The sequence below is a fragment of the Ailuropoda melanoleuca genome, chromosome 7, assembly GCF_002007445.2.
Source record: "Ailuropoda melanoleuca isolate Jingjing chromosome 7, ASM200744v2, whole genome shotgun sequence".
In the NCBI taxonomy this organism is placed as follows: domain Eukaryota; kingdom Metazoa; phylum Chordata; class Mammalia; order Carnivora; family Ursidae; genus Ailuropoda; species Ailuropoda melanoleuca.
The window spans coordinates 61,359,617-61,387,547 of NC_048224.1; the positions used below are offsets into that span (position 1 = coordinate 61,359,617).

General features: G+C 40.1%; 1 protein-coding gene across 6 annotated transcripts in view; it reads left to right on the top strand.

The window, feature by feature from the left end:
- Window positions 1-27,931, top strand: part of PARP4 (poly(ADP-ribose) polymerase family member 4) — a 134,599-nt gene that overhangs the window by 19,844 nt on the left and 86,824 nt on the right. For all 6 annotated transcript variants that reach the window (XM_034664935.1, XM_034664939.1, XM_034664937.1 and 3 more), the window contains exons 4-12: window positions 859-925; window positions 2,763-2,838; window positions 3,592-3,705; window positions 6,234-6,380; window positions 6,954-7,091; window positions 8,132-8,305; window positions 12,746-12,906; window positions 16,594-16,731; window positions 25,488-25,583. In XM_034664935.1, the coding sequence (XP_034520826.1) occupies window positions 859-925; window positions 2,763-2,838; window positions 3,592-3,705; window positions 6,234-6,380; window positions 6,954-7,091; window positions 8,132-8,305; window positions 12,746-12,906; window positions 16,594-16,731; window positions 25,488-25,583 (1,111 nt within the window). The remainder of the gene's footprint in view (window positions 1-858; window positions 926-2,762; window positions 2,839-3,591; window positions 3,706-6,233; window positions 6,381-6,953; window positions 7,092-8,131; window positions 8,306-12,745; window positions 12,907-16,593; window positions 16,732-25,487; window positions 25,584-27,931) is intronic.

Here is a 27,931-nt window from a genome sequence, read left to right on the forward strand (position 1 = left end):
GATATATGTTAAATATCATATTGTATATTATAAATTGTATTATTTGTAGGAGTTTTAGAAATCAATGTTTCCATGTGGTGCAGCCTTTTTAGACAAATGGTTGTCCAAAAATGCTGTCATCAGACTTTCTTGCTCTCAGAAAGTGGTACCTAAGCCAAATAGGCAGGATAGTAAACTCCTTTTACCTTGAAAATGCTTGTCAACATCTCGAGCTATACAATCAGATTCAGAATTACTACAAATACATTGATGCCCTTTGAAATTTTGATAGCATAATTAAAACTGGAAAGAAATCCTTGTATAAAAGGAGTTATTCCTATATATCATAATGCTATGGACAGTGTTATGCTTCTCTTATAAGAAAAATATGAAGCAAAATTGCTTGGCTTCACATAGGAACCCTCAAATTTCCCTCCTCTGAGCTAGAATATCCTCAGTTCTTTCATTTGTGACATGATGGCACTGGGGAACGCATTCTGACCCTGCAGCATACTAGAAATGCATTTCCTAGCTATGCTTACCATAATCTTCAGAAGAGAAAAATACCATTTGAAATTGTATATCCATCAATGAGTTTCAAATAATACAGATAACATTAGAATTCTCCTCACATACCTATTAAAGTAGAATTATAATATATTCTCATTATCTTTTACTTTTAATCTACCTTCTTCTTGTCCCACTTGTACTATCCTTAGATCACCAATTACTATAGCTAATTTAAGGACATCTTAAAAAAAAAAAAGAATAGCATGATAAGTATGACCTATATTCAAGAATCTTAAAAATTCCAGGATTTATTGTTAATAATTTTAATAAATCTTTGATCAGTAAACAAGTGTTTTGTTTTTGTTCTAGAAGTGAGAACAGATGATCCATCCCTGAACAACTCCATGGAGAAGGAAAACATTGTGAAATTCACAAAGTAATCTTTTATTCTTATTTTTTTTTATTTTTTTTTTAAGATTTTATTTATTTATTTGACAGAGATAGAGACAGCCGGCGAGAGAGGGAACACAGCAGGGGGAGTGGGAGAGGAAGAAGCAGGCTCATAGCAGAGGAGCCTGATGTGGGNAAGTAATCTTTTATTCTTATTTTTTTTATTTTTTTTTTTAAGATTTTATTTATTTATTTGACAGAGATAGAGACAGCCAGCGAGAGAGGGAACACAGCAGGGGGAGTGGGAGAGGAAGAAGCAGGCTCATAGCAGAGGAGCCTGATGTGGGGCTCGATCCCATAATGCCGGGATCACGCCCTGAGCCGAAGGCAGATGCTTAACTGCTGTGCCACCCAGGCGCCCCTAATTTTTTATTTTTAAAAAGATTTTATGTGTTTATTTGTCAGAGAGAGAGAGAGCACAAGCAGGGGGAGTGGCAGGCAGAGGGAGAAGCAGACTCCCTGCTGAGCAAGGAGCCTGATGCGGAACTCAATCCCAGCACCCTGGGATCATGACCTGAGCTTAAGGCAGACGCTTAATGGACTGAGCCACTCAGGTGTCCCCAGAGTAATCTACTTCTGATCATTAAGACTCAGTTTGCAAAATGTTTTGTAAACCTCAAGCACAGGTGTTTTTTTTAAGATTTTATTTATTTATTTGACAGAGATAGAGACAGTCAGCGAGAGAGGGAACACAAGCAGGGGGAGTGGGAGAGGAAGACAAAGGCTCCCAGAGGAGGAGCCTGATGTGGGGCTCGATCCCAGGACTCTGGGATCCCTGAGCTGAAGGCAGACACTTAACAACTGAGCCACCCAGGTGCCCCTATTTAAGACTTTTACTTCAACTGGTATAGTGATAATTATTTCCATCTTAGTATTATATAAGAGTGGATGTAATTATTAGATTGATTTTAAAAAAGAAAGGGCACTGGAGATGAGATCTGTGCAGTCTGCTTACCCTGCTGAGAAGACTTTAGAGTTGAGACTGTTCCTTACTCCCTACCTAATATGTCAAAAATGGAAATAGTGACAACCTTCTACAAATGAAGTATGGGAGGCTACAGTTCTATATGGCTTCATAAAGTATACCCAAAACTGTAGTGTCAATTAATCATCACATTGAGCCTTATTTTATTTGTTAATAGTGGTGTTAAAAGATAGAACAAATATCAAAAATAAAAGTACAGATTATGAGAAATCCGATACCTTTATTTTATTTTTAAAAATTTTTTAAAAGATTTTATTTATTTATTTGACAGAGCGAGAGAGCACAAGTAGGGGGAACAGCAGAGAGAGAGGGAGAAACAGGCTTCCCGCTTGACGCGGGGCTCAATCCCAGGACCCTAAAATCATGACCTGAGCCGAAGGCAGATGCTTAACCATCTGAGCCACCCAGGCGACCCTAGACACCTTTATTTGAAAGGGGGAGGTGGTTGACTGTAGTACAAAGAGTCTCTGGTGTGAGCCTGAGTGAGAACGGGTTCTAAGGGTTAGAACCCAAGAGAGCACAAGTCACCTGCCTTTGCTAGGATTGGTGCTTTTTTCAGTGCACTGGCCTGCTTCTCTCATGCTTCCGTTTCTGCTTCATGCCACCCCACCTTCCAATGCAGACCCTCAGCATTTGGCATCAGAGTTCTAGAGTTATGCAAAGGAGGAATCCATCTCATTACACAAGACTTTTTAACCATTTTCACAGTCTCTAAGGAGGCATTAGGGACTTAAAATGTATTTTGTATGTAATTAGGAGACATAAGAAAAATTTTATGAAAATTCTGTTTAGTCTAAAAGTCCATTTTAATGTTAAAATTTTATTGTACAAATTTCAGGTTTTATAAAGAGAATGTTGAAATTCCTCATTTTCCACAAAACTTTGAAGTTGCGAAATATAACACCTTGGAAAAAGTAAGAGTCTGATTTGTATTTAAAAAAAGAACAAACCGAGTGTCTTCTGATTACTTTTCCTTGATAATTTTCTTCTTGTTTTGGAAAATTGTGCATATCTTGAATAGATGTTTCTTAATATATAAGTTGATTTTTAATAATCAAGTACATTTTATATTTAAAATTTAATATTTAACCTTTTAATGTTTTTATTATAAAAGTATTACATGCTTATAATAAAAATATAAACAGTACAAAATATTAACATGACTTTAAAAGTAGAGACCTCCTCCCTGTTCATTAATGGTTTCTTGTATTTCTAAGAGTAGATTTAACACCAAGTATGTACATCGTGTTAAATTTCCATTACTATTCATTAAAAAGAAAAAGAGGAAATTATTTCTCCAGTATCATATAAGTAAAGTCCCTAGCATTCAAAATGATGCTTCATATATATTTTAAATATTTTGATAAAATGTAACTTGAAAATAACATTTCCTCTGTGATAAAGAAAATATAAAAAGTGGTACAGTTTAAGCATATACAGATATATCTACAGTAAAAGTACCAGCAAGAAATATACCAAAATATTAGTAGTAATTATATATCTATAGTATGATTTCGGGTAATTTTTATTTTTTCTTTATACTTCCTGTATTTTCCAAATTATATCTCCAAATGAACTGGTATTAGTTTTATAATCAGCATTTTTAAATGGTGTGTGTGGTTTGTTATTGAATGAACGCAGCTTCTGAAGGAGCACCTATTTTCCAGATTGGGGCAGAGGGAGGTAAGGAGGTGGCAGTGGTAGAACTACAGAGCTACTGGGACCCTGAGGACCCCGCCTTTCTCATATCTGCACACTTCCTCTTGGCCAATGGCCTCAAGGTAATGATCTTTTTTTTTTAAGATTTATTTATTGATTTGAGATAGAGAAAGTGGGGGGCAGGGGGAGAGGGAGAGAGAGTCTTAAGCAGACACCACGCTGAGCGCAGAGCTCAATGCAGAGCAGGATCTCACAGCTGTTAGATCATGACCTGAGCCAAAACCAAGAGTCAGACCATTAACTGACTATGCCCCAGGCACCGCAAGGTAACGATCTTTATATATTGATTCCTATGTGTTCCTCCACCACTCTGTTCATACCTAGTTTCCTTAACATTGTTCGATGAACCGACCAATCTGTTAACCTTTTTACCTGACAAATAATTTTGAAAGGTAAAAAAATGTTCTCCATTGGAATATGGCCGGTGGGGGGAGGAGGGTGAGAGCAGTGCTCTGACTAGAACAGCACAGGGTTCTTTCTTGTCAGAGGGAAATATTCATTGGGTACAGGGCATGTAGGCCTCCTGCTCCTGTGCTGAATCACTTACGGGAACTTTACTAATGTAAACTCCTCTAGAAGCAATCCATTTACACACGTAGTTAAGTACTTACTATGTACCAACCAATCTACTGGAGGCCAAAGATAAAAATTACATCAAACCTGCCCCTCAGAGATCACCACCGGGGATGAAACTACACATTCGTGATTGTAATCCACTGGGACAGAATTGACACGAAAATGGGGTAGGAAGTATTAAAGGCTCAGAAATGGCAAGGAAGGCTTTGCAGAGGCTGAGACCTTTACGTTAGGTCACAGTTAAGTCAAGGGCATGGTTCTAACCTGAAACTGTTATGAAACAAAAATAAATTCAGAATTAATACCTAAAATTCAAAGCAAATGCTGCCACACTGTCAGGGTGTCTTCTGTCTAAACAGATTTACAGGCAGGAAACAGCACCCTCAGGGCACATGGGTGCTCCTCAGTGGGAGTGGTCCTCACAGTATTGCACTCAGGGTCTGGATGCTTCTGCCTTTGCCCTCACTGGAGGTGTCAGCTCTGGTGCAGGAGGGAGACTCACCTCAGGTGGGTGCAGGATCCACCTGACTTCGAAGCCCACCCACAGTAGCTCACACCTGTCGGAACATGGGCCTGGGTTCAAGATGTCTTTAAGGGAAGTGCCCATTTCTTACGTCACCGCTCTCAGGGAAGCCCAGGTTTCCCGCCCACCACTGAACTCCCAGTCCTGATGTAATTTATTAATAAGAAGTCACTAGTATCCAAGCAATTTTGCTTTATCAGGTTTCCATGGGAACAGATACAAAAAGTCCCTCCAAGTCAAATGTGTCTAAGTAGGAGAAAGGGTTTTGTTAACCTTTTACCGAAAAATGTATGCTATATTTTGTGGAGGGTTTAGTTGTGTGGATAAAAAGTAAGGAAACATCAAGTTGAAAACCATGATAGAATGTGTTATAATTGTTTTTCTTTACTGAAAAAGAAAACTATAAGGCTGAATAGGCCACCGTGTCCCCTCTGCTTAGTATCCTGAGAGCTCTTCCGGGGTGCCGTCCTCCCTTAGCAAGGCTGAGTCTGAGAACACAAGTAGAGGGCTCCTCAGGTGAGCCTGTTTGCTTTGATAGACATTATACTCGCATAACCAACACTGACAGAGCTGTCCTGTGGAAGAGGCTTTTCTAGCTTGCCTTTCTCTTATACAAAAACATTGTGTGGACATCTTCCAAAGTTATGTTTAACTCTACCTTCTTAAATGGAGTAACTTGAACATGATATGCTTCTCTCCTCCACGTTTCAGAGGCTCCCTGTAGCTGCCAACTCAGAAGGGCGTTTTATGGTGTCATGGGTAGTCTGACTCACCCCGCCCCTGGGGCTGCACACTCCAGAGCCAGGGGCTTAGCCGACACCCACAGGCCCCAGCGGGGGCTAGACATTCCACATTCTCTCAGTTGGGACAAGTGCTCACTACAGGGGCAAGGATTTCCAGGAGAAGCAGACAAATGCCACACCTGTGGGCAGGTTGGAAGAAAGGAGGCAGTTTGTGCCTATCTGGAAGACACCTTGCTCCATGCCTTTACATTACTTGCATGACTAAGAGCTTTCCTGCCTTTCTCCTTGCTGGTAGCTATCATTTCATTTTGACTGTGTGCTTGGTCCCTAACAGTAGCTCATTTCTGAGTTATTTTTCTTTTCTTCCCCTCCCCTGATTTATTTTTCTCATTTCCAAAAAGCTTGAACACCAGACTTCAAAGCTAATTAGAGTAGTATGTAAGAGTATGTAGTTTCTGAACGGATGTTTGAGTGACACTCCCATGAATCAAATGTGTCTCTTCTGCCTATTGTGCCTGCTCAGGCTTTTCTCCCCTTACTTTCAGGTGTTAGGCTGTTTTGGGAAGAATTGAAAATTTAAGTAATTCTTTGAAAAAACTAGTAATCAACTCCTTCATGGCAGGGATCCAATGCCTTATTTACATTCTGTTTCCCCATGGTGCATAGGAGGTGTTCGATAAAGATCCATAGGTTAATAAGTTACTGTCTCTGTGCATCTTAACATTTTGCTCCATGCTATAATTTACAGACTAGGAAGTTCTCTGTAAAGAAAACCTCTGCAGATGCAAGTGAATACTACGAAAATTACATTGAAGAGCTGAAGAAACAAGGATTTCTGCTAAGAGAACATTTTACACCTGAAGCAACCCAAATAGCATCTGAAAAACTGCAAGCGGTAAGATTGATTTCTATGTGCTATTTTGTGTGATTGATTATTTTTAATAGAAGTGTTTTCTTTATGACAAATAAAAACCTGGCAAGAGAGGAGTCGGAGTTAAGAACAAGAACAATAAACTCACAAAAAAAGAAAGAAAGAAAGAAAAGTAAGCTCATAGAAAGGTGTGGAAGCCTGGTGAGGAGTGAGTTCAAGGATGAGCCACGAAACCTCCTGCTTGCTTCAGCAACAAACCCCCACGGCTTTCAAAAGATTTCATTATAACCTAGGCCAAGAATCAGGGTCCTTAACCCTTGATGCCACTAAAACTTTGATGCCACTGGCAGGCCTAAAGCTTACAGAGGGAAGGAAATGACAAAAGGAAACATAAAGTGGGAGTAAAACAGAGAAAGGGGAAATAGTGTAGGGAGGAAATGGAGGCACAGAGAGTTTATCAGTCACTTGGCTGCCTGTAACTCTCTCCTTGGCTGCAATTATTTCTTCTCTTGCCTTTGTTAATCTCGGTTTTAAATCAACCCACTAATGAAGCTTTTTTTTGGTGGTTTTTTTTTTTTTTTAATTTTGTTGTTGCAGTTGCTTTTGGAGGAGGTAATAAATTCAAGCACTCTGAGCAAAGAAGTGAGCGATTTGGTGGAGATGGTTTGGGCAGAAGCTCTCGGCCACCTGGAGCACATGCTTCTCAAGCCCATGAACAGGATTAGTCTCAATGATGTGAGTCACGTGTGCTCTTGAAGCGACAAACCTGCTTTCTGGCTTACTAGCTTAAATAATATCACGTGTGTTTGGGTGCCTGTCCAGCTGTTCTTGGATGCATTCCTGACGTGCTTTTTCTTACCTTGGAAAAAGGGAACACTGAGAGCATGGAGGGGAAAACAAGCTTCCAAGAAAACTAGATGTTCTTATCTATATAAAATGTCAGACCCAAGAGCTGCTCCAAGCTCCGATTTTTGGTGCCGGCTCATTAGGAGGCCTGTTCCTTTAGGTCGCTGGGTGTTTAGCAGGCCTGAGGGACAGGGTTGCTCTTGGCCCTCAGTCAGATGCTCGGACCCTCTTCTACTTCAGAGCCACTGCTTCACAGTCTTGTAACTTGTAACCATTTTAGGGAAAGGCAGGGATGCTTCCAGCCCTCCAGAAAATACTCTTCTTAATTTTATATGATCGAAAGAGCAAATGAAAGAAAATATTCCCAATGGTACAACTTGTGCAACTGCATTGTCATAGTAAAATAAAACAGTTTCCTTCTGTGATGCTAAACTAGTTTCAGGGAGAAAAAGGTTTTCTGGGGCGAAGTCCAAGCAGTACGTGTGTAATTAGAAACATGTTCTGCTGGATTTTGTTCCTAGTGTGATTCTGACGTCTTTCTGAACGTCTTGTGTGAAAGGCAAGTCTCCTGTGGTTGCATTAGTATTCCTCTCTCTGCGGATACAGACGGAAATGTACACGCAGTTGTAGATACAAGTACAGGCGTAAATGCAGGTATGGATCTAGATACACAGTACAGATATTTAAGGCTCTGGTTTTTCCTCTAGTTAAGCTGAGCCGGTTTTGGAAGATTTCTCATGGCATCATCATCACAACTGAGATACAGCTCCTGTAAACATGGCGTCTGTTTTACAGCTGGTGTCCAGTAGAAGACTAATAGTTCTGATATATCTAACAAGTATTTTAGATGTTTTTACGTATGTTCCTCCATTTTCTCTCTGATGGTCAAGATTAAGTTTTAATAAGCATATATTGTCCTCCATTTAAAGGTGAGCAAGGCAGAGGGAGTTCTCCTGCTAGTAAAGGCAGCATTGAAAAATGGAGAAACAGAAGAACAAGTGCAAAAAATGATGACTGAGTTCTACAGATTGATACCTCACAAAGGCACAACCACTGAAAAAGTGAACCTGAGACTATTAGCTAAGAAAGAGGACCTCTGCCAGGTAAATCTCTGAAATACAGAACTCAATTTAAAATATGTTGGGGAAGGGTCTTTTCAAATCTGACTAATAAGGTAACACTGCACCACAAAAGTTGGCTCAAAAATAAATGTTGGGCCAATTTAGAATGCTTTGGGTCCTTATGGAAGTTATCTGAACCATGTTCCCAAACATGAATGTGCTGGAATAAGTACTACAAAGGCAGATATATTTAGAATTGCTACACTGTACAATAATTTTCTGTATCAGGATGATGCCTGCAGGCCAGCTCCGCGGACCCAGAGGGGTCCCACAGGACTAGCTGAGAGGGGCCCTGGCTGCTCACAGGATAGAGATCAAACATGGGCCAGCGGGAGGTGAAAGCAGAGTTTATTGAAGGTAGAGAAAGAGAGCAGGTTCACACAGTGTTTGGGAGACTCAGAAAGGAAAGGAGGGAGTCTTATCTTTGCTTGGGGCCTGGGGTTTTTATTAAGGATCATGGTCTGGCACCGAGGAACTGGTTAGAATGAAGACAAGGGCCCAAATGTTATTCCTTGGAGCCAGGGGTCTTGGTGTGGAGATATCTAGTTCTGGTGGTCCGAAATGCTCATAAGATAGCTTTGTCAGGTCATTCACACCTGGTCCTTCCTTAGATGTTTTCTGTTCTCGAGAAATCTAGAGGACATAACACTATTTGCATTACAGGCATGTGTAAAGTGGAAGTCTTAGCAAGAATAGAAACAGGTAAAGGAACAAAAGCAGATTTTTATGGAGTTCTTCAGTTTCCCTATCTCAAGGAGATGAGTTAGGATTCTTTTTGCTAAAGAAACAGAAAGCTGACATTGACTTGAACAATGAGGACACTTACCACCCTGCATAACAAGAAGCCAGCTGTAGGGTGGCTGCTAGTCCAGTCACTCAGAGGTAGAATTATCAACGAGGACACAGCTTCTTTCCATCTCTGTGCTTCCTGTAAACTTAGCTCCCCTCTTAGCCTGACTCACCTTACGTGACCTTACAGCTGCAGCTGTTCATAACATCCCAAACGGAGTATTTCTTTTCTTGTGTCTTAGGGCAACCTCCCCTGGCCTTCTAGACTCTTTGGTCAGTCCTTTGCTCAGAACTGAGTAATACGTGCATTCCTAAGCCAGTCACTGGCAAGGACAGTGGAGTTATTGACTCTGCAGAAATGAGCCCTCTCCCTTGAGCTGTAAGGAAGGGAGCAGGGCTCAGTTAGCAAAGAGGAAAACAGGAAGGCAGCCACAGTGCCCCCTCACCTTAGATGAGACCAAGTCACTCCCTGGCTGTAAGTTGCCTCATCTGTGCATGAAGGAATTGGGACAAGATCAGAAATCCATGACCTAGACTGCAGAAGAGTTCGTAGATACGAAATTTTTCATGTTTGAGGGAAATTGTAGCTTTTTTTTTTAAAGATTTTATTTATTTATTTGACAGAGATAGAGACAGCCAGTGAGAGAGGGAACACAAGCAGGGGGAGTGGGAGAGGAAGAAGCAGGCTCATAGCGGAGGAGCCTGATGTGGGGCTCGATCCCATAACGCCAGGATCACGCCCTGAGCCGAAGGCAGACGCTTAACCGCTGTGCCACCCAGGCGCCCCTCGAAATTACAGCTTTCAATAGATTCCTGGAGGCATCTGTAATCCAAAATAAGTGAAGAATCAACAAATGAGATGAACCAATAAATGAGATGATAAAGGAGACTTCCAAATTTAAAGTTTCATGATTTGCCTACCACCCAACATAAAGAATCTCAGTTGCTGTTCTCTTACTGAGAAAGTGTATGTAGTGCCCATCCAAATACTTTTTCATTTAACTTTTATATTTTCAATAGGTAATACATTTGTATTATTCAAAAGTCAAAATTATATTTAAAAGGTATACTCAGAGCAATCTGTATTCTACCCTGCCCCTCCACCCATTCCAACTCCCCAACTCAATAGATAACCATTTTTGTTAGTGTCTTGTTTGTCTTTGCAGTTTCTTTATGCAAATAATTATAAATATGTACATATCTGCTTAGTCCTCTCCTCTTTTTTACATAAAAAGTTGTATACCATCTTTGTTGTTCTGCACCCATTTTCCCCATTTAACATATCCTGTACGTAGAGAGCATTCTCATTCACCACATTGTATGGGCACCCCCTAATGCCAGACATTTGTATTGTTTCCAGACTTTGCTCCTACAAACAGTACCAAAGTGAATATGCTTGTGTATTTGTCATTTCATAGCTGCACGGGAGTGTCTCTGACATACAACCCAGAAGTAGAAGTGCTGGCGTATGGGATCAATGCGTCTGTAATTGTGATAGATTTTGTCTTATTCCCTCATCAAGGTTCTACTATTTGCCCTCCCACTATCAGTGACTGAGAGTTTCTCTTTCCTATAGTTTTACCAAAAGCGTATTTGTTAAAGTTTCAGACTTTACTGATTTTATGGATGAGAAATGACCTCTCAGTTACAGGATTTATATTTGTGGTTTGTTGTTTTGTTTTTTTTCTATGAACTGCCTATTCATGTCCTTTGGCCGTTTTTCTTTTGGATCTTGCTATTTTTCTTCATGATTTTAATGACCTCTTGATAAGTTAGGGAGCTTAGTCTGGGATAGGAGTTGCAAATATTTTCTATAGTTTTATATGTTTTGTTTTACTTTGCTTATGGTGAATTTGGGGTGATTTGTTGACTTGTTCTATTTTACCATACAGAAATTTTTTACTTTTATATAGAAAAATGTATCAATATTTTATTTTATGCTGGTGTATTTGAATTACAGTTAGCACCTCCCCACGTTGAGGCCATAAAGATGTGTGGCAGGGCAAGACAGGCTCCCCTGTCAATGTCTCTTTCATCTCAAAGATGGTAAAAGCAATACATCCCTATAATAAACATAATTCAGATTATGTGGGAGCTATGTTCCCTCCTCCAACCTCCATGACCTATGAGTATACTAATTATACTTAGTCCCTCTCAGGGAAGACAACCATATCTTACTCATTTTTGTGTCTTTCAAACCTGATACAATGCCTGGCATACAGAACATGCTTAATGAAGTTTTGCTAACAGAACTGGACTTCAATCCTGATGATCTGAGTTCCTATTTAGTCACTACCCCCTCTTTGCTGTGGAATCTTGAGGAATTAATTCTGCTTCTCAGAGCCATACTTTCCCCATCTATACAATGAGGATAATAAGATCTAATAAGACCAGTGCTGTAGTATGGATTAGAGGAACGATGTACCTGGAAACACTATCAACGATGATGTGCTATCTTTTTTTTTTAATGTTTTTTTATTATATTGTTAGTCACCATATAGTACATCCCCGGTTTCCAATGTAAAGTTCGATGATTCATTAGTTGCGTATAACACCCAGTGCACCATGTAATATGTGCCCTCCTTACTACCCATCACCAGTCCGTCCCATTCCCCTACCCCCTCCCCTCTGAAGCCCTCAGTTTGTTTCTCATAGTCCATAGTCTCTCATGCTTCATTCCCCCTTCTGATTACCCCCCCTTTCTTTATCCCTTTTTTCCCCTACTGATCTTCCTATTTCTTATGTTCCATAGATGAGAGAAATCATATGATAATTGTCTTTCTCTGCTTGATTTATTTCACTTAGCATTATCTCCTCCAGTGCCGTCCATGTTGCAGCAAATGTTGAGAATTCGTTCTTTCTGATAGCCGAGTAATATTCCATTGTATATATGGACCACAGCTTCTTAATCCAGTCATCTGTTGAAGGGCATCTCGGCTCCTTCCACGATTTAGCTATTGTGGATAATGCTGCTATGAACATTGGGGTGCATATGGCCCTTCTCTTCACTACGTCTGTATCTTTGGGGTAAACACCCAGTAGTGCAATGGCTGGGTCATAGGGTAGCTCAATTTTTAACTTTTTAAGGGACCTCCACACTGTTTTCCAAAGTGGCTGTACCAACTTGCGTTCCCACCAACAATGTAGGAGGGATCCCCTTTCTCCACATCCTCTCCAACAATTGTTGTTTTCTTGCATCTATTTTTGCCACTGACTGGCGTAAGGTGGTATCTCAGTGTGGTTTTGATTTGAATTTCCCTGATGGCTAATGATTTTGAACATTTTTTCAACGATGATGTGCTATCTTGATGTACACTATTATTATTGTATATTAGGGTATCACTGAGGGCACATATATAATAAAGGTATTACCTAATGTGCAACTTACATACTGATCAAAAGCTTTGGGGGTGGGGTGCTGGCCAGCTCAGTCAGTGGAGCATGCCATTCTTGATCTCAGGGTTGTGAGTTTAAGCCCCATGTTGGGTGTAGAGATTACTTAAAAATAAAACCTTAAAAAAATACTTTGGGGAAAAAAACCTTACTTTTCCAATTTTTTTTGAGAAAGCATAATGTTCTATAAATATTTTGATGTATAGTGATTCTAACGTCTTGTATTATTTCCTTCTACAGCTAATAAGAGACATGGTTAATGTCTGTGAAACTAATTTGTTCAAACCCAACCCACCATCTCTTGCCAAATACCGAGCTTTGAGATGCAAAATTGAGAATGTTGAACAGAACACTGAAGAATTTTTCAGAGTTAGAAAAGAGGTTTTACAGAATAATCGCAGGTACGCATAAAGGAAGTGTATTAGGATCTGTTATTATGTAATACTATTTCAGATTCTGTTAAAAAACTACTCTCCATAATTACTGTGTAATTTAATCCTCTGTAACAAGGTAGCTATGTTGTGATGACAGATTACTTTCTTCTGTTCTTATAATGGGACTTAGGGGTGCCTGGGTGGCTCAGTCAGTTAAGTGTCCAACTCTTGATTTCAGCTCAGGTCTTGATCTCAAGGTCCTGAGTTCAAGCCCCACATTGGTCTCCATGCTAGCCATGGAACCTACTTAAAACAAACAAACAAAAAAATCTATCTATCTATCTCTCTATCTCTCTCTCTATCTCTCTATCTATTCCACTCTAATTTCAAGTTCATCTAACCTTGCTGAGAATTAGTTTAAAAATTTTAAATCATAAAGTATTTTTGTGTTTGAAGGATATTATATAGGAAAATCCACTTAAGTGAAGATTTTAAGAAGAGGATTATGTGTGTGGCAGTTTCTAAAACGGCCACTCCATGGCATGAAAACACTCAGTTGAAAATCTGGAAAATACGTCAAGAGATATGACACCCCTAAATGTCAGTCATATTTGTTTCCTCATTGACTATGAGAGTCCCTGTTTCTTGGGCTCATGTGCATTCTACAGCCCAGGGCAGCAGCAATAACAACAGATGCATGTGGATTAGCTGCTCTAAGAAGCCCTCAATTGGGTGTTAGTTAGTTCCTCTGAGAGCCTGGACCCAGCTTCAAGGTTCAGAAACTAATTTGGTGGATTATTCTCAAGGGTGAGACTGACTTCCATTGGTTTGGTTATTCATCTCACTGATGTAACTTCCCGGCACTCCTCTGCCTGAATTCTTTCTTCTGGACCATTCTGGCATCTTGGCTCTCGTTGGGTATAAAGGGCCAAGTAACCTTAATCAGCCTCACACACTGCTTAGAGTCAGAGGTGGTGAACTGCAGCCTCTTGAACCAACTTGCAGAGGCCAGTTCTACATTTTTTGGAATTTTGTGAACCATGTACCATTAGTAACTTGAAATTGGCTATGGTGGGAGGATTTATACCATGGAAATCAGCAAATGCTACAAATCAGGGTCATGTGTGGGTTTTGCTGTTGTTTTGAGAACTGGTTTTCCAGCATCTTGCTAGAACCAGACTCACCCACACCTCCCTTATGGACTAATGCAGACCTATCTAAAATTGTATTCTGCCTTCCTTGATCAGTCATCCTCAAATGCCCTTCTCAACGTTACTTCACACCCACTAAGATGGGTATATTTTTTTGAAAAAATTTTAAAAAATGGAAAATTGTAAATGTTAAGTGAGGATGCGGAGAAATTGGACCCCTCATACAATGCTTTTGGAACTGTAAAATGGTGCAGCTGCTGTTTGGCAGTTCCTCAGCATAAATTCAACACAGAATTCTTATCTGCCCTAGCAATTCCACTCCTTATTATATACCCCCAAAGAACTGAAAAGAAGTACTCAAACAGATACTGGTACATGAATGTTCACAGCAGCACTATGCACAGTAGCCTAATGGTGGAAACATCCCAAATGTCCATCTGTGGTTGAGCAGATCAACAAAATGAGGTATGTGTGTGTGTGTGTGTGTGTGTGTGTGTGTGTGTGTGTGTGTGTGTATTAATCACATCACCAAAAAAGGAATGAAGTGCTGATACATGCTACAAAATGGGTGAGTCTTAAAAGCATTATGCTAAGTGAAAGAAGCCAAACACAAAAGACCATTTATATGAAATATCTAGAATAGATGAATCGAATCCATGGAGACAGAAAGCAAATTGCCTATTTCTAGGAGAGGGAGGAATGGGGACTGACTGCTAAATGGGTATGGGGTATTCTTTTGTAGTGATGAAATGTTTAGATAGAAGTGATGGTTGCACACTTTGAGTGTACTGAGTACTACTGAACAATATACTTCAAAATGGTTAGTTTTATATTATGTGAATTTTATGTCAATTAAAAAGATCCTTTCCTGTAAATCTTTTCCATATTTCACTTTTATATATAATCAAATTATTTCTATTTCTTTTGATTTGACTTTTGACCCTCCCCTAGGTATCTGCTAGGATCTAATACTAATTAAGAAACTAGTACAATGAAGGTAGAATCAGGAGGAGAGTAAATGACTTTCTCCAGGGAGTCAAAGAGAAGGAAGAGCCATGTCTTTAAGCCTGAGGAGGGGAGTGCAGTTCAATCATCTGATGTAACTCAAGCAGGCCTTGAAGATCTCACCTAACACCCAAGTGATATTGAACTGTTCATATGACGAAAGTGGACCTCTCCCTATGGAGAGATGCTGCTACTGTGAAGAATTCGATTTTTTCCATTTCATTCACTAATGATGATTGTTTCATATTAATTTTTTCTAATTCATGTTCTTTGCTGAAGATTTAGACAGTGTTTGAAAGCATGATGAGACTTGAAGATCACCCAAATCTCAACACCCAGAGATAACCCAGAGATAATATGACCACTGTTAGCATGTTGGTGTAGAATATATCCCAAAACTCAATTATTGATTCTTCTCCACATCTAGTGGTATGCTCGTAAGCCAGCTCTCTGAAATAAAAGTCCTGACTTGTAATAACTGTTGGTTTCTATGGTGTAAATACTCCTATCAGTGTGACAACAAAGAACGAGTAGTTGGGAAGACATGCTAGATAAGCTCTCTTACCTCCGCTGCCTCACAACTCTGTCCCTCCATAGTTCCCCAGTCTTTCCCCGTACTTCCCCATCCTAGTCACCCACCCAGAGCCATTGTCAACTCTCCTTCATCCCCACATCACCGTGCCCTGTCAGTTCGGCCTCCAAAATGTCTGTAATCTGTTGATTTCTTTCATTCACACTGCTACCACCTTCAGTCAAGACACCCCTGTCTCGCCTGCTTCCTGATGTTCTTTCTGCTCCTGCCCAGCCAATTTGTCTTCCCAAAACAACCAGTTAGGTCTTACAATATATACTGCATCATGTTGCAATAAGTGTCATGTTCAAAGATAGGCCTTTCTTGACCATCCTCTGAACTTGGTTGGCTTGCTGAGTAGAACTTAAAATCAGTTATTTGTTAACTTTTCCTTTTTGTCTCTCTCCATTAGGATGTAAGCCCCACGAAGCCAGAGACCATAATTATCTCACTTCTAGGGCCTGGCAGAATACTCAGCACAGAGTTTGTTTGTGTTTGTTTGTTTGTTTGTTTGTTTGTTTTAGAGAGAGAGAAGCCAGAGCAAAAGCACATGCTCACAGGAGCAGAAGGTGGGGAGGAGCAGAGAGAGAATCCCAAGCAGGCCGCATGCCTGGTGTGGTGCCTGACCCAGGGCTTGATCTCATGACCCTGAGATCATCACCCCAGTGAAATCAAGAGTCTGATGCTTAATCTACTGAGCCACGCAGGCGCTCCCAGAGTGTATCTGTTGAATGAATGAATGCATGAACGAATTTCATCTATAAATTATGTGTATTATATATGTTATATATTTGACAAAATTTGAGATCATACTGTGCATAAAATTTTGTAACCTATTTTTAAAATTTGTTTTACTACAAGTTTCACTTCATATCCTTATTTACTTTCTAAGAGTTTGATTGGGCTGTTTTGTTTTTTCTGCTAATAATGACTTTTTATTTTGCTTTTGATTATGCAATCTCAAGGTTTTTCTTCTACTTTTTACAGCAAAAGTCCAGTGGACATCTTGCAGATATTTAGAGTTGGCAGAGTGAATGAAGCCACAGAGTTTTTGAGCCAGCTTGGCAATGTGACGTCCTTACTTCATGGATCTCCTGTACAAAGCTTTGTAGGAATCCTATCCCGGTAAGAGGATATCACCTCTATTTTCCAAATGTTCAGCCTCACGAACATGAAGTGTTTTACCTTTTTTTCCTATTTTTTTTCCTATACTACGTGGGCCTCTTCAGTTAAAATCAGCTTATTGCATTCCAGAGAAAACTGAACACTTTACATTATAAGAATAATTTAAATTATGTACTTATTATTACATATATTTTAAAGTGTATGGGTATGAATTGCTTCTTGAAGACAGTATCATATGAAGAAAGGGGATTCTCTATTTCATGGCTCTTCTATGTGTATCTAATCTAGGGAACATTCAATACTTAAGGAGAAAGGTCTAGAAATTAGAGTACCTAGATACTGTGAGTTATCTATTCAAAACATAAGTCTAATTTTCTGTGTGCTTTGAATAACCACTTAATATTAGAGCTGAACTGTAGTCACAGGGAGCAGGGGAGGATACAATTACATCTGGATCCTTAATTAAGTACCTAAGAAGAAAAAAAAATACCTAAGAAGAAACATAAATATACAAGATCCATCTGGAAAAAATACCTAAGAAGAATCATAAATATACAAGATCCATCTGCCATTGAAGGACCCAAAAGATACTTGAACTAATCAGAAGGATGCCAATTTTCCTTGAATTAACCTATAAATTTAGAGCTATCACAATAAAAGTGCTAACAAGATATTCTTTAAAAAATAAAAAGCTGGGGTGCCTCGGTGGCACAGCGGTTAAGCGTCTGCCTTTGGCTCAGGGCATGATCCCAGCGTTATGGGATCGAGCCCCACATCAGGCTCCTCCATTTAGGAGCCTGCTTCTTCCTCTCCCACTCCCCCTGCTTGTGTTCCCTCTCTCGCTGGCTGTCTCTCTCTCTGTCAAATAAATAAATAAAATCTTTAAAAAATAAATAAATAAAATTAAAAAGCTGATTCTACCGTACGTATTTTTTAAAATGTGATTTTACCAGGGTAATTCAGAAAAAGAAGATTAATGAGGGAGAATTAACCAGACACTAAAAACATTTTATAAAGCTATATTAATTAAAATAGTGAGGTGGTCCCGGAACATATGAGTCACAGAATAAAGAATCCAAAGTAAATGTAAAAACTTAAAGGGTTTAGTATATGATAAAATTAGCTTTTATTTCTGTGGAAGAAAGATACTTTTTTCAATACTATATATTGGGACGATTACTACCTGAAAAAAATACGAAGTTGGGTCCTTACCTCATTCTCACACTTAAATATAAACTCCAAATGGAACAAAGATTTAAAAATTTAGGGGCACCTGGGTGGCTCAGTCAGTTAACCATCTGCCTTCAGCTCAGGTCATGATCCCAGGGTCCTGGGATCAAGCCCTGCATCGGGCTCCCTGCTCAGTGGAGAGCCTGCTTCTCCCTCTCCCTTTGCCTGCCGCTTCCCCTGCTTGTGCTCTCTCTGACAAATAAATAAAATATTTTTTAAATAAATAAATAAATTTAAAATTAGGGATGCCTGGAAGGCTCAGTCGGTTAAGCATCAGACTCTTGATTTCAGCTCAGTTCATAAGGCCCACGTTGAGCTCTGAGCTTGGTGCAGACGGAGTCTGCTTGTCCTTCTCCCTCTGCTGCTTTCCCACCACCCAACCCCTGCAAATAAATAAATAAATAAATAAATAAATAAATAAATAAATAAAATCTTTTTTTAAAAAATCTAAAATTATAGGTACTAATTGAAAAATAGTTTTCTGAAGTGGCTCCTTAAGGAAATGCAGTTTATTTCCGGCCTGTGTGGGGTCGAAAAACAATTCTTTTTTTGCCTGGTAGGAAAGAAAAGAGAAGACTCCTCAGGGTTTCCAAGGAGGACTGGAGCGGCTGCTTTATGTGCCAGCCCCTACACTAAACTGTGAATACAGAGGTCTTCAAAGAGATCCACATATATTGCTGAAATAGGAATCAGTAAAGAAATAGAAATAAGAACTAGCATGAGAGACTATGGACTATGAGAAACAAACTAAGGGCCTCAGAGGGGAGGGGGGTGGGGGAATGGGATAGACTGGTGATGGGTAGTAAGGAAGGCACGTATTCCGTGGTGAACTGGGTGTTATACGCAACTAATGAATCATCGAACTTTACATCAAAAACCGGGGATGTACTGTATGGTGACTAACATAATATAATAAAAAAACATTAAAATTTAAAAAATAAAAAAATAAAGAAATAAGAACTAGCAAATCAAAAAAACAATAAGAACTATTCTCATAAAGGACTGTGAATTCAACCAGTTGCCAGGAAACCTGGAAAAGACAGTGACTTGGGGTCCAAAGACCCATAAATTCCTTGAGAAATTCCATGCGGAGGGAGTTAAGATGGCGAAGGAGTAGGGGACCCCTTTTTCAGCCAGTCCCCTGAGTCGAGTTGGATAGGTACCAGACCAGCCTGAACATCCATGGAATCAGCCTGAGATGCAGGAAGATACATCTGGATCTCTACAAATGAACGTCTCCAGCGCTGAGTATTGAGGTGCGAAGCAGGGAACCGTGAAACCGCGCACAGATATCGGAAGATAAATGGAAGGAGGAGGGAGCCACTGCATTCGGGCTCGGGGAAACGGTAGCCTACTGCACTGGGGAGCGGGCTGAGTCGCGGACCAGCACCCGCGAGAGAGCAGGCTGAGACCGTGAGCCGGGGAACGCGGTGACCAGACTGAAAACCAGAGCTCCGGTGCGCTCACTGGAACCAGACTGAGACCGGGAGCTCCGGGAGCGCGCGGGGGCGGCTGGTGGCTGGCGGTGTTAGAAACAAAAGACAGAGACGCACTGGCCCTGGTAGTGAGGGCTGGGACACCGGCTGTGGGGCGCACATCCCGGGACGCTGCAGGGTTGAGCAGCACCAACAGAAACAGTTAAAGTGGCCAGAACATCAGTGGAGAACGGTCCGCGAACCCTCTGTTCTGAGACAGTGGCTGAGATTCGGCCACTGCTGCTCTGACTCTCAGAAGAGGCACAATAAACCGCCAGGGAAAGCCACCAGAGAACAAAAGCCTGGAAATACGGCTCACAGTGTGCCCATCCCCATCCCCCCTCGCAGGGCACACAGAGACTCTACCCAAACAAGGTTGCCTGAGTATCGGCATGGCAGGACCCTCCCCTAGAAGGCAGTCTGAAAAATCAAGAAGCCCACATCCCTAAGATCCCTATAAAACAAGGGCGCACGGCCTGGGTCCAGTCAATAATTTGGGCTCTGGACAACCCCGCAACCTCTCCTCATCAGNCAACTCCGCAACCTCTCCTCATCAGAATGATGGGAAGGAGAAATCCCCCCAGCAAAGAAAAGACAATGAGTCTGTGGCCTCTGCCACAGAACTAATGGATATGGATATAACCAAATTATCAGAAATGGAATTCAGAGTAACAATGGTCAAGATGATGTGTAGACTTGAAAAAAGTATTAACGAAAATGTTAATGAGAATATAGAATCTCTAAGGGCGGAAATGAGAGCGAATCTGGCAGAAATTAAAAATTCTATGAGCCAAATGCAGTCAAAACTAGAGGCTCTGACGGCCAGGGTGAATGAGGCAGNGAATCTGTCAGAAATTACAAATTCTATTAGCCAAATGCAGTCAAAACTAGAGGCTCTGACGGCGAGGGTGAATGAGGCAGAAGAACGTATCAGCGAATTGGAGGATGGGTTAGTAGAAGAAAAGCTAAAATAGAAAGCTGGTCTTAAAAAAATCCACGCNTTCAGGATGTAGGTTATGGGAGATTACTGACTCAATGACACGTTCCAATGTCAGAATCATTGGCATCCCCGAGGGGGTGGAGAAAAGTAGAGGTCTAGAAGAGATATTTGAACAAATTGTAGCTGAAAACTTCCCTAATCTAGCAAGGGAAACAAACATTCGTGTCCAAGAGGCAGAGAGGACCCCATCCAAGCTCAACCAGGACAAACCTACGCCACGGCATGTCATAGTGCAATTCGCAAATATTAGATCCAAGGATACAGTATTGAAAGCGGCCAGGGCAAAGAAATTTCTCACGTACCAAGGCAAAGGTATCAGGATTACGTCAGACCTGTCTACAGAGACCTGGNGCTATCAGAATTACATCAGACCTGTCTTCACAGACCTGGAATGAGAGAAAGGGTTGGGGGGGCATTTTTTAAGCTCTTTCAGAGAAAAACATGCAGCCAAGGATCCTTTATCCAGCAAAGCTGTCATTCAGAATTGATGGAGAAATAAAGACGTTCCAAAATCGCCAGTCATTGACAAATTTTGTAACCACGAAACCAGCCCTACAGGAGATATTAAGGGGGGTTCTATAAAAGTAAAAAGGTCTCAAGAGTGATACAGAACAGAAAGTCACAATTGATAGAAACAAAGACTTCACTGGCAACATGGCATCATTAAAATCATATCTCTCAAAAATCAGTCACAACGTAAATAGCCTAAATGCTCCCATAAAATGCCACAGGGTTGCAGATTGGATAAAAAGCCATGACCCATCCATTTGCTGTCTACAAGAGACTCATTTTGAACCCAAAGATGCATTCAGACTTAGAGTAAGGGGATGGAGTACCATCTTCCACGCAAATGGACCTCAAAAGAAAGCTGGAGTAGCAATTCTCATATCAGATAGACTGGATTTTAAACTAGAGGCCATAGAGAGAGATACAGAAGGGCACTATATTATTCTTAAAGGAAGTATTCAACAAGTGGATATGACAATTATTAATATATATGCCCCCAACAGGGGAGCAGCAAGATACACAAGCCAACTCTTAACCAAAATAAAGAGACATATAGATAAGAACACAGTAATAGTAGGGGACCTCAACACCCCACTATCAGAAATAGACAGAACACCCTGGCAAAAACTAAGCAAAGAATCAAAGGCTTTGAATGCCATACTCGACGAGTTGGACCTCATAGATATATATAGAACACTACACCCCAGAACCAAAGAATACTCATTCTATTCAAATGCCCATGGAACATTCTCAAGAATAGATCATGCTCTGGGACACAAAACAGGTCTCAGCCAATACCAAAAGATTGAAATTATCCCCTGCATATTCTCAGACCACAACGCTCTGAAATTGGAACTCAACCACAAGGAAAAACCTGGAAGAAACTCAAACACTTGGAGGCTAAGAACCATCCTGCTCAAGAATGACTCGATAAACCAGGAAATCAAAAAACAAATTAAACAATTTATGGAGACCAACGAGAATGAATACACAACGGTCCAAAACCTATGGGATACTGCAAAGGCAGTCCTAAGGGGGAAATACATAGCCATCCAAGCCTCACTCAAAAGAATAGAAAAATCTAAAATGCAGTTTCTATATTCTCACCTCAAGAAACTGGAACAGCAACAGAGGGACAGGCCTAACCCACTGACAAGGAAGGAGTTGACCAAGATTAGAGCAGAAATNATGATCCTCTCAATTGATGCAGAAAAAGCATTTGACAAAATACAGCATCCTTTCCTGATTAAAACCCTTCAGAGTGTAGGAATAGAGGGTACATTTCTCAATCTCATAAAAGCCATCTATGAAAAGCCTACTGCAAGCATTATTCTCAATGGGGAAAAGCTGGAAGCCTTTCCCTTAAGATCAGGAACACGACAAGGATGCCCACTCTCGCCACTATTATTCAACATAGTACTAGAAGTCCTTGCAACAGCAATCAGAAGACAAAAAGGGATCAAAGGTATCCAAATCGGCAAAGAAGAAGTCAAACTGTCTCTCTTTGCAGATGACATGATACTCTATATGGAAAACCCAAAGGAATCCACTCCCAAACTATTAGAAGTTATAGAACAATTCAGTAAGGTGGCAGGATACAAAATCAATGCCCAGAAATCAGTTGCATTTCTATACACGAATAACGAGACTGAAGAAAGAGAAATTAGGGAATCCATCCCATTTACAATAACACCAAAAACCATGCGTTACCTTGGAATTAACTTAACCAGAGACGTAAAGGACCTATATCCTAGAAACTATAGATCACTTTTGAAAGATATTGAGGAAGACATAAAAAGATGGAAAAATATTCCATGCTCATGGATTGGAAGAATTAACATAGTTAAAATGTCCATACTACCCAGAGCAATCTACACTTTCAATGCTATCCCGATCAAAATACCGAGGACATTTTTCAAAGAACTGGAACAAATAGTCCTTAAATTTGTATGGAACCAGAAAAGGCCCCGAATCTCCAAGGAACTGTTGAAAAGGAAAAACAAAGCTGGGGGCATCACAATGCCGGATTTCGAGCTGTACTACAAAGCTGTGATCACAAAGACAGCATGGTACTGGCACAAAAACAGACACATCGACCAATGGAACAGAATAGAGAACCCAGAAATGGACCCTCGGCTCTTTGGGCAACTAATCTTTGATAAAGCAGGAAAAAACATCCGGTGGAAAAAAGACAGTCTCTTCAATAAATGGTGCTGGGAAAATTGGACAGCTACATGCAAAAGAATGAAACTTGACCACTCTCTCACACCATACACAAAAATAAACTCCAAATGGATGAAAGACCTCAATGTGAGACAGGAATCCATCAAAATTCTAGAGGAGAACATAGGCAACAACTTCTATGACATCGGCCAGAGCAACCTTTTTCACGACACATCTCCAAAGGCAAGAGAAATAAAAGATAAAATGAACTTATGGGACTTTATCAGGATAAAGAGCTTCTGCACAGCCAAGGAAACAGTCAAAAAAACTAAGAGGCAGCCCATGGAATGGGAGAATATATTTGCAAATGATGCTACAGATTAACGACTGGTATCCAAAATCTACAAAGAATTTCTCAAACTCAATACGTGAGATATAAATCATAAAATGGGCAGAAGATATGAATAGACACTTTCCAATGATGACATACAAATGGCTAACAGACACAAGAAAAAATGTTCAAAATCATTAGCCATCAGGGAAATTCAAATCAAAACCACACTAAGATACCACCTTACGCCAGTTAGAATGGCAAAAATTGACAAGGCAAGAAACAACAATTGCTGGAGAGGATGTGGAGAAANAGGATGTGGAGAAAGGGGATCCCTCCTACATTGTTGGTGGGAATGCAAGTTGGTACAGCCACTCTGGAAAACAGTGTGGAGGTCCCTTAAAAAGTTAAAAATTGAGCTACCCTATGACCCAGCCATTGCACTACTGGGTGTTCACCCCAAAGATACAGATGTAGTGAAGTGAAGGGCCATATGCACCCCATTGTTTATAGCAGCATTGTCCACAATAGCTAAATCATGGAAGGAGCCGAGATGCCCTTCAATATCTGACCATTTCCCCAACCCCCAGTCCCTGGATTAAGAAGTTGTGGTCCATATATACAATGGAATATTACTCAGCTATCAGAAAGAACGAGTTCTCAAATTTGCTGCAACATGGATGGCTCTGGAGGAGATAATGCTAAGTGAAGTAAGTCAAGCAGAGAAAGACAATTACCATATGATTTCTCTCATCAATGGAACATAAGAAATAGGAAGATCAGTAGGGGAAGAAAGGGATAAAGAAAGGGGGGGTAATCAGAACGGGGAATGAAGCATGAGAGACTATGGACTCTGAGAAACAAGCTGAGGGCTTCAGAGGGGAGGGGGGTAGGGGAATGGGATAGACTGGTGATGGGTAGTAAGGAGGGCACGTATTGCATGGTGCACTGGGTGTTACACGCAACTAATGAATCATTAAACTTTACAGGGATGTACTGTATGGTGACTAACATAATATAATAAAAAACATTAAAAAAAAGAAAAATAGTTTTCTTAATTAAAAAAAATTTAAATTACCTAATTTAAGTAGGACTAAATCCCAAAAATCATTTTACAAAATTAATTACATTTCATAATGCAAAATTCAAACAGTAGATGTTTATGTAATAAAAGCAGTTTTCTCCCTTTACCCACCTTCCCAGAGATAACCATGGTTTAACTTTGATTGCAGAAAGTTCTTAACAATGCTGGAAGGCTAGTAGGAACCTGCATAAGTTCTTGAGCCAGGAAGAAATGCAATCAGCATTGCATTTACCTTAAACATAGTTCTGCTGAATGCTGGGGGCCTCGGCAGATAGGAGGCAGAGCCTTGAGGCAGGAAAAATGGCCAGCATCTCTGGGCTGATCAAGACAGTGATGAGAAACTGGCCATAGATTGGTACATTTGTACAGCACCTGGAACTCCTTCTGTGGGATTACTCTGAAATACATTTTGTTTTCATTTAATGCTCTTTATTTACTTGTCTTTTAATTGGTGTATTTTTTTCCAGCTTTGTTAAGGCATGATTGACAAATGAGAATCGTATATATTTAGGTTGTACAAGGTAATTTTTTAAAGATGTATAACATGATTTAATGTACATGTACATTGTGAAATGATTACCACAATCAAGGTAATCAACACATTTATCACTTCACAGAGTTATCTTTTTTTTTCTTATGGTAAGAACACAAGATCTACTCTTAGCAAAGAGTATTTATTTATCTCATTTATCTTAAAACTGAAAGTTTGTATACCCTTCAGCCAATATCTGACCATTTCCCCAACCCCCAGTCCCTAAAAACCATCATTCTGCACTCTGGTTCTATGAGTTGGACTTTGCCAGATTCCACATATATGTGAGGTCATGCAGGATTTGTCCTTCTGTGCTTGGTTTATATCACTTAGCATAATGTCCTTGAATAGCACCTGTCTCTGCTAGAATTATGACGCTATAATAAAAGATACCTTTCTTCTAGTAAATCATTGTAATGTCTTTTTCTTTTTAGTGGGTTGCTTTTACCCAAAGTAGTTGAAGACCGTGGCACAAAGAGAACAGACATTGGAAATCTTGGGAGTGGAATATATTTCAGTGATTCACTCAGGTTAGTGTACTGTATATACTATATATTATATCCTTAATCCTGTTACACCTATCACCAAGGATTTATTACCAAGTAGGTGCTACATGGTTTCCCGTCTTTCCTTTGTGAGGGATTTTTCACCCAAGAAACAGATCATTGAAAGCAACCAGTTTTCTCAGTAAACTATAGAAACGTGTCTTTTGTGGTGGAGACGTGGGGAAATTGTATTTTAAATCATCTCAGTGATTTTACTATCTTGAAGGTCTTTACATTTTTTTTTTTACCCAATTAATCCTTACAAAACCGTCTCAGGTCAGTTCTATTATTATCCCATATCACAAAAGACTACTGAGTGACACTGAGGGTATCTTGCCTAAGGTCAAGTAGCATTTTGTCTTTCTCCAGAACCAGCATTCTTAACAGCAGAGGACCTCGTCTCAAAACAACTTATCTATTATAAATAAACTCTGTAGGCCTAGAATAATATTTCATCTTCAATATCCTTGTTAATAATTAAATCTGTCTTCATAATAGCCACAATGTATTGAACACCTTGGGACACATGGGTGGCTCAGTTGGTTGGGCGTCTGCCTTTGGCTTGGGTCATGGTTCCAGGGTCTTGGGATCAAGTCCTGCGTTGGACTCCTTGCTCAATGGGGAGTCTGCTTCTCCCTCTGCCTGCCACTCCCCCTGTTTGTGCTCTCTCTCTCTTTCTCTCTATAATAAGTGAATAGGTAAAATCTTTAAAAAAATAAAATGAATTGAATCCCTGCCCTGTGCAAGGCACCAGGCTAAGTGCTTAATATACATTGTCTGTAAACCTCACAAGTGGTATTGTGACATCATTTTATGAAAAGGAAACAGACTGATGGAGGCTAAACAACTTGCATAAGGTCACAGAGCTAGTTATAGGATGGAGCCTGGGTTCAGGCCCAGGACAAAGGATAATTATCCAGGATATTTAAAGAATTCCTACAAATCAGTAAGAAAAAGATAAAGAGCTCAATAAGCAAATGTACAAAAGACATGAGTAGGAGCCTAATAGAAGAGAAAACACGTATAGACAATGACATTTGAAAAGATTCATAATCAACAACATGCAAATTAAATTATAGTATACCATTTTACACCTGTCAGCAAAAAAAAAAAACAAGTTTAGCATCTCTAGGTGTTGGCAAGTCTCTAGAACAGTCTGAACTCTCAGACCTTGTTGGTATGAGTATAAACTGATAAGCCCTCTTGAGAAAATGTTGGCATCATCTGCTATAGTTGAAAAGCATAGTGGATAGTATGACTCAGGACTCCTATAGATTAGCTGGCCTATGAACCAGGAAGCAGTGGTTCTCAATCCTGGCTACACATTGGAATCACCTGGAAGAGATTGTTTTAACTTGAAGGACTTTTTTCCAGTTAGTACAGCATAATATTAGTTTCAGGTGTACAATATAGTGATTCAACACTTCAGTGCAGCGCTGAGGGCTCATCACAAGTGCCCTGCTTAATCCCCATCACCTATTTCCCCCTTCCCCCCCCACCACCTCCCCAGCTGGAGGAGCTTTTAAATATTACTGGTGCTGATTTCACCCCAGATCAGTTAAATCAGGATCTGCAAAGGTGAGGTTTGGATATCAATAGTTTTTTAAGCTCCCTGGATGATTATAATATGCATTTACTACCCTAGTAAGTAGACATAGACCAGGAGGCATGTACAGGAATGGCCAGGAAAACTGTAATAATGGAACCCTGGAAATGATGCAGATATCCATTGACAGTGGAGTAAATAAAAAAATTTTGGTGTAGTCCTACATGGAGTGCTATATGGCAGTTTCAACCAGTATACTACAGCTAAACTGTCTAATGGATGAGCCTTAGAACATAATATGGAGCAAAAAATTGCTGTGTGATTCTGTATGTATGCAAAGTTCAAACACAAGTAAAACTAAGCATGTTGTTGAGGGACACATACCTATGCATCAATACTGTAAAAGAAAGAAAAAATAATATATACCTGAAAACCAAGATAGCGATTAGATTACTTCTGGGCGGTCAGGAAGGTGATGCTGCAGAGCAACGTAGAAGTCTTGATGATGTTCGATTTCTTAACGTAGGCAGTAGCCATGTGGTTGTTTGTCTTATTATTCTTGAAACTTCAAATTTATAGTATAAATGCCCTTTCTGTATACAAAATATTTCAAAGTAAATTTTGAAGATGTAAGATTTTTTAAAAATAAATTGGCATTTCATTGAGTTTAACCAAGTTGAAGTCCTTGGTGACTTTGGACAGAGTGGTTGCAGTGGAGAAGCCAAACTGCAGCGGACTGAGGGGTGATGGGCAAGCAAGCAGGTACAGGCAGCCATTGAGAAAGGCA